Source organism: Colobus angolensis, unplaced genomic scaffold, assembly GCF_000951035.1.
Source record: "Colobus angolensis palliatus isolate OR3802 unplaced genomic scaffold, Cang.pa_1.0 Scaffold25, whole genome shotgun sequence".
Classification (NCBI taxonomy): domain Eukaryota; kingdom Metazoa; phylum Chordata; class Mammalia; order Primates; family Cercopithecidae; genus Colobus; species Colobus angolensis.
This window is the reverse complement of record NW_012115710.1, coordinates 1,649,414-1,656,697: the sequence shown is the minus strand read 5'-3', so window position 1 is coordinate 1,656,697 and position 7,284 is coordinate 1,649,414. Positions and strand designations below refer to the sequence as shown.

The 7,284-nt window shown below is 44.9% G+C and overlaps 1 protein-coding gene across 1 annotated transcript in view; it reads left to right on the top strand.

Moving 5' to 3' along the window:
• The first annotated feature begins 1,637 nt into the window (after nt 1-1,637).
• The window catches only part of ZNF534 (zinc finger protein 534), an 8,348-nt gene continuing 2,701 nt past the window's right edge, over nt 1,638-7,284 (top strand). The window contains 3 exon segments of the mRNA XM_011946194.1: nt 1,638-1,652; nt 4,037-4,163; nt 4,868-4,996. Coding sequence (XP_011801584.1) covers nt 1,638-1,652; nt 4,037-4,163; nt 4,868-4,996 — 271 coding nt within the window.

Sequence of the window (7,284 nt, the reverse complement as noted above, 5' to 3'; positions counted from 1 at the left end):
GCCAGTGAGAAGCTGTAACATGGAGTCTTTAAGTGGAATTAATAGGTTTCAGTACTGATGGAGGTTTCAGGCATCCACCGGAGCTCTTGGAACATAGTACACACTGATAAAAGGATTCTACTATATTCTGTATCTAGAATTGAGCACTGTGATCCACAGAGGGCTGAGGGGCCTGTGCTCTGCATGAGGTTTGGTCAGGATGATGAAGTCAGTGCTGTTTTTTTTGAGATGGAGTTACACTCTGTCGCCTAGGCTGGAGTGCAGAGTCACAATCTTGGCTCACTACAACCACTGCCGCCGGGATTCAAGCAATTCTCCTGCCTCAGCCTCCCGAGGAGCTGGGATTACAGGTGCCTGGCACCATGCCCAGCTAAGTTTTGTATTTTTAGGAGAGACAGGGTTTCACCATCTTGGCCAGGCTGGTCTTGAACTCCTGTCCTCGTGATCCACCCGCCTTGGCCTCCCAAAGTGCTGGGATTACAGGTGTGAGCCACCGCGCCTGGCCTTTTTTTTTTCTTTTTCTTTTTTTAAGACGGAGTTTCACCCTGTCGCCCAGGCTGGAGTGCAATGGTGCGATCTCGGCTCACTGCAACCTCTGTCTTCTGGGTTCAAGGAATTCTCCTGCCTCAGCTTCCTGAGTAGCTGGGATTACAGGCCCGTGCCACCACACCCAGCTAATTTTTTGTATCTTTAGTAGAGATGGGGGTTTCACTATGTTGGCCAGACTGGTCTCATGATCTGCCTGCCTCCGCCTCCCAAAGTGCTAGGATTACAGGTGTGAGTCATGGCGCCTGGCCAAGTCTGTGCTTTTAAGGGGAGCTCAGTCCAGCCCAGCTCCACACTGCTGCAGCGTGTGTGTTGCTCACCAAGAGAGGAGAGAGTTTTGAGGAAGGGAGTCAAAAACTCACTCGCTGATTTTCCTGTAGGAGATCAACAGTGGGCAGCAGAGGACCATCAAGGGTGAGTGTTTTGTTTTATTCGACCACCAGTGGGCAGCAGAGGACCATCAAGGGTGAGTGTTTTGTTTTATTCGACCACCGGTGCAGGCGCCAGAGCAGAGGCAAGTAGGCAAGGTAAAAAAGAAATTTTATTAGCTAGCCAGTGTGAAGGAGGAAAGGGCGAGGTTCATCGGTCTCCGGCGGTGGAGGCCGAGGAAGTGGCTCCGGCGTTCTCGGGCGAGGTTCCTAGGTCTGCATATGAGGAGGGGCCAAGGAAGTTCGGGCCCAGCGTCTGCCGGGAGCGGCTTTTCTGTCTAGGGCTTGGGAGTGGGAGGGCAATAGGCGGGACACGGGCGTGTCCGGGGTGTTCTGTAGGCGCCGCCAGGTAAGTTTCGGTTTCCTCGATGGGACGCCATGTTGCGCCTGCACAGTTGGTCTGTATTTTTCCCGGGCGCAGGCTGCGTTTTCCTGCGCACCGGTAAGTTGGTGATGAAGAACCCGGAAATGCGCCATCTTGGTCGTCTTTATCCTCTCTCCCCGTCCAGACAGTGAGGTCTTCCCTTTTTGTGAGGCTATGGCACAGGAAGTAGGTGTGTTGATTCTAAGCCCTAAGCAGCATTATTTTTGATATTAGGATTCACTTTCAAAGAGATATTATGCAAGGAAGCAACTCAGAAGAGGAAAGAAAAGAAGTCAGGAATGGCCCTCACTCATGTAAGGTAATATTCTCAGTGGATTCTTCTGTCTCTGTTTCTTCCTGAAATGCCAGGCATTGGAGTTGCCAATCTCTGACTCTGAAGGATCCTGCCTGACTCATTTCATTGCACTTACCCATGGCTTCTTCCAGTCCCTTTCACTTCCACTTAAGATTCCAGTTCCCTATTACCCAGTGACATGAACTCGGGAAGAGGTCCCACTGGGCATGGACCTGCAAGGGGCTCGCATCCAGACATGGAAGGGGATGGGGTGAGGGCCCTGTGGTGTCAGTACTGTTGGACAGCAGGGATTATTCAGGGGCCACATCTGGATGCACTGAGAGCGTTCTGTGGACCACGATTAGAGAAGCTGCATGTGGAATTCCTTTTTTGTTTGTTTGTTTTGAGACAGAGTCTCACTCTGTTGCCCAGGCTGGAGTGTGGTTTTGTGATCTCAGCCATATAAATGTATATGTGTACTAATGTATATGAGTGTTAGTATATATAAATGTGTACATGTGATATGTTTGCATGAGTGCACAGATGAGCAAACCTATAGTGTTTTATAAATAGCATGTCATAATTTTATATTATATATATTTTTATCAGTTGAAATTATATCTATTTATCAGGATATTCAAATTTTTCTACATTATGTTAATGAAGCAATGGCTAAAAGAATCTTATAGTAATGTATTATGGGGATATCTATTATATACATGCACATACGATGAACTTTTAGGCAATTCCATGTTTTTAATCCTTGAAGTTCTTTTGCATTTACTGAATTAGGTAATTGTCGATTTACTTTTGATGCTGATCTGTTACTTAACTGTTTGATTCTTTAGGTTTGATTCTCATGCTCAGAGACCTGGGATCTGGTGCTTACTCTGCTGTTTCAGCCCTCACACCTGGGGCAAGCTAGCGTACATGTGAAAGAGTTGTCTCTTCAGTAAGATAGGAACAGATCATTCTTTCATTGGCTTTTGTTGCTATACCAGTTAGTTCATGTAAATCATTTAAAACAGTGCCTATCACATGGGGTGTGTTCCAGCCATTGCTACTGTTATCATCACAGTTTTCAGATTTTGGCCATTTTTAAATTTTATTTTATTTTATTTTTTTTGAGACAGGGTCTCGCCCTGTCACCCAGGCTGGAGTGCAGTGGCATGATCTTGGCTCACTGCAACCTCTGCCTCCTGGGTTCAAGCCATTCCCCTGCCTCAGCCTCCTGAGTAGCTGGGATTACAGGTGCACACCTCCATACCCAGCTAATTTTCTGTATTTTTAGTAGAGATGGGGTTTCACCATGTTGACCAGGCTGGTCTTGAACTCCTGACCTCGTGATCCACCCTCCTCAGCCTCCCAAAGTTCTGGGATTACAGCGTGAGCCACCACCCCCGGCCCAGATTTTGACCATTTTTAAAAACCACTATAGGTCGGATGTGGTAGCTCATGCCTGTAATCCCAGCATTTTTGTAGGCCGAGGTGGGCGGATTGCTTGATCTTAGGGGTTCGAGACCAGCTTGGACAACCTGGTGAGACTCTGTCTCTACAAAACATACAAAAATTAGCTGGGCATAGTGGTATGAGCCTGTAGTCCCAGCTACTTGGGAGGCTGAGGTTAGAGGATTGCTTGAGCCTGGGAGTCAGGGGCTTCAGTGAGTCAGTATCACACCCCTGTACTCCAGTCTGGGAAACAGAGTAAGATCCTATCTCAAAAAAAGAAAGAAAGCACTGTAGACATTGTCATCCCTGAAGACACTACTTGTATCTCAGGTAGATACTAAATGTCACTTGATGTGTCAAAAATAATACCTCACATTTCTTTTTCTTTTTTTTTTTCTGAGATGGAGTCTTGCTCTGTCGCCGAAGCTGGAGTACAGTGGTGCAATCTTGGCTCACTCCAAGCTCCACCTCCTGGGTTCACGCCATTCTCCTGCCTCAGCCTCCCGAGTAGCTGGGACTATAGGTGCCCACCACCACGCCTGGCTAATTTTTTGTATTTTTAGTAGAGACGGGGTTTCACCATGTTGGCCAGGATGGTCTCGGTCTCCTGACCTCATGATCCACCCGCCTCTGTCTCCCAAAGTGCTGAGATTACAGGCGTGAGCCACCGTGCCTGGCAATAATACCTAACATTTCTATAGAGATAACCCTGGTTTAATTTTTTGTTTGTATTACTTGTATTATCCACAGAATGAAACATGTACTCTGATTTAAAGAATGTCACCACTTCTTATGGAAAAGTGTAATAAAACACAATCACAGACACATAACTAACTCAAGAATACTTTACAATGCTCACTTCAATGCAGTCAATCCTTCCAACTGTCTTCTCATTCTCTTTGAAGATAAGTACTCTCTCCATATCCTGTTTTTGAAATGTGCATTTCCTTTTAGGGACAATTGTTATTCAGGGATGTGGCCATAGAATTCTCTCAGGAGGAGTGGAAATGCCTGAACCCTGGGCAGAAAGCTTTATACAGGGATGTGATGTTAGAGAACTACAGGAACCTGGTCTCCCTAGGTGAGGATGATGTTCCTCCAGAAGCCTGGATCTGCTCTGGTATATCTTTTTGCATTTTCTCTTGTGTGTCTCTTGGGAGCCCCTGCATTGCTTGACTGAGATTGAAACCTGTCGACTAAGAAATGAAAAGCATTGTGCTTTCTGGACTTGAAATGTCCCCTTACACCAGCCTGACCAACATGGTGAAACCCTATCCCTACTAAAAATATAAAGATTAGTTAGGCATGGTGGTACATGCCTGTAGTCCCAGCTACTTGGGAGGCTGAGGCAGAAGAATTGCTTGAACCTGGGAGGCAGGGGCTGCAGTAAGCCAAGATCATGCCACTGCACTCAAGCCTGCATGATAGAGTGAGACTCTGTCTCAAAAAAAAAAAAAAAAAAATGTCCCCTTTCTTCAGATATTCTGCTTCCTTTATGATTAGTCATTGGTGGCACCACTGCTGAAGTAGGCATGAAATCTTATGACAGACTTAATAATTATTCAGTTCCCTGTTTTGTACCCCTGTGCTTTTGATTCAGTAGTTCTTAAAAGGGGGCTTAATGTCTACATGTTACAATGTTTCCTCAGCATTCAGAAGGAGGCAGTCAGTGGATGAATTTGTGAAATATTCTTGATTAATTTGTAATATGCTCTCCTACCTAAATATAGGACTTGGACTTCAGAGGTGCCACAGCACACATTTATTCTTTCTTTTTATAAATAGGAATCTGTCTTCCTGACCTGAGTGTTATCTCCATGTTGGAGCAAAAGAGAGATCCCTGGACTCTGCAGCGTGATGTGAAAATAGCAAACAATCCAAATGGCAGGGAGTACATCAAAGGTGTGAAAACAGGTAAGAGCTCGGTGGGCAGAGTGGAGGCCCCATAATTTTTGTTTTTTGAGACAGGGTCTCACTTTGTCATCTGTGCTAGAGTGCAGTGGCAGTCATAGCTCACAGCAGCCTTAAACTCCTGGACTTAGGGATGATCCCTCTGGCTCAGTCTTCCAAAATGTTGGGATTACAGGCTTGAGCCACTATACTCTGCAAAGCCACACTATTACATAGTGTTTGGGAAACTCTGCAAGTGGGAGAATTCTGTGGGAAAACCAAAGTTGAAATCCTTTGAATTGTGAACAGACCTTTTTTTTTTTTTTTGAGATGGAGTCTTGCTCAGTTGCCCAGACTGGAGTGCAGTGGTGCAATCTCAGATCACTGCAAGCTCCGCCTCCCGGGTTCACTTATGCCATTCTCCTGCCTCAGCCTCCCGAGTAGCTGGGACTACAAGTGCCCGCCAGCACGCCAGGCTAATTTTTTTGTATTTTTAGTAGAGACGGGGTTTCACCGTGTGAGCCAGGATGGTCTTCATCTCCTGACCATGTGATCTCCCCTCCTCAGCCTCCCAAAGTGCTGGGATTACAGGCGTGAGCCACCGCTCCTGGCTGAACAGACATTTTTCATTTTCTTTTTTCTGTTTTGAGATAGGGTCTCTCTCCTGTCACCCAGTCTGGAGTGCAGTAGCATGATTATGGCTGGCTGCAGCCTCACCTTCCTGGGCTCATGTGATTCTCCCACCTCAGCCTTCTGAATACCTGGGACTATGTGTGTATACCACCATGCCTGGCTAGTTTTTTGTATTTTTAGTAGAGACGGAGTTTTTCCGTATTACCCAGGCTGGTCTTGAACTCCTGGCCTCAAGTGATCCACCCACCTCGGCCTCCTGAAGTGCTGGGATTACAGGCATGAGCCACCATGCCCAGCCTCACATAATGATTTTTGAGTTCTAACTAACTTTCTCAGTTCTTCTTTACCTAAGAAAGCCTAAATTATTTTTGTAGATGAGTTTTGCTAAATATAGTATTCTTCATTGATGTTTTTCTTATTTTCTTTTTTCTTTTTATTGAGACAGAGTCTCACTCTGTCGCCTAGACTGGAGTGTGGTGGCATCATCTCGGCTCACTGCAAAGTCTGCCTCCTGGGTTCATGCCATTCTCCTGCCTCAGCCTCCCAAGTATCTGGGACTACAGGCTCCTGCCACCACGGCCTGCTACATTTTTTTTGTATTTTTAGTAGAGACGGGGTTTCACTGTGTTAGCCAGGATGGTCTCCATCTCCTGACCTCATGATCTGCCCACCTCGGCCTCCCAAAGTGCTGGGATTACAGGCATGAGTCACCGCACCCGGCCCTTATTTTTCTTTAAGCACTTTCAATATATCACTTCACTGCCTTCTAGCCTGAAGATACCTGCTGGAAAAATACACATAAACATACAATTTCCTATTATATGTCAAGTCTCTCTTTTGTTGATGCTATCAAACTGTCTTTGTCTTTCTTTGACTTTTGATAACTTCCTTATATTATGTCCCTGTGTGAATGTCTTTGGGTTAATTTTAGTAATGGTCAAGCTTCTTGAATTTGTATATTCAGCTCTTTCCTCAGATGTGTGATGTTTTAACATTATTTCTTCACTTGTGGCTTCTCATCCTTTGTCGCCCTCTTATGAATCTCCAATAGTTTGTATATTGTTCCACCTGATAGTCTCTCAAAAATGTATTAGGGTTTGTAAGGTTTTCTTCATCATTTTTTCTTTGTGGTCTTTGGAACTGATCCTTTTGAACAATCTATCTTTCACTTTACTCATTGTTTTCCATTCCTTTTGCTATCTGTTGTTAATCCCCTTAATGGATTTTTACATCAGTTTCTGTATTTCAGCTCCAGAATTTCTGTTCTCTTGTTTTTAATGATCTCCCACGTTTGTTATCCTCATTCTTTTCACGTATTATTTTCCTCATTTTATTTAGTTTTCTGTCTCTGTTATCTTTTATTTTGGTGTCTGGAGTTTTATTTATTTATCTATTTGTTATTTTTTTAGCCATATTTTCTCATCTTTTCATAGGCCTTTATAGTAGTTTTTCATTTAGGTTTGGGAAAACAACCACTTTTTTCAGTTATTTTTTATAGTGTGCTGTGGGAGACCTTACTTCTTGTAAGGGTATAGGAACACTCGATTCTTTTCTGGGATGTATCTTTCCTGACTTTGTGAAAGTAGTATGGCCGGGCGCGGTGGCTCAAGCCTGTAATCCCAGCACTTTGGGAGGCCGAGACGGGCGGATCACGAGGTCAGGAGATCGAGACCATCCTG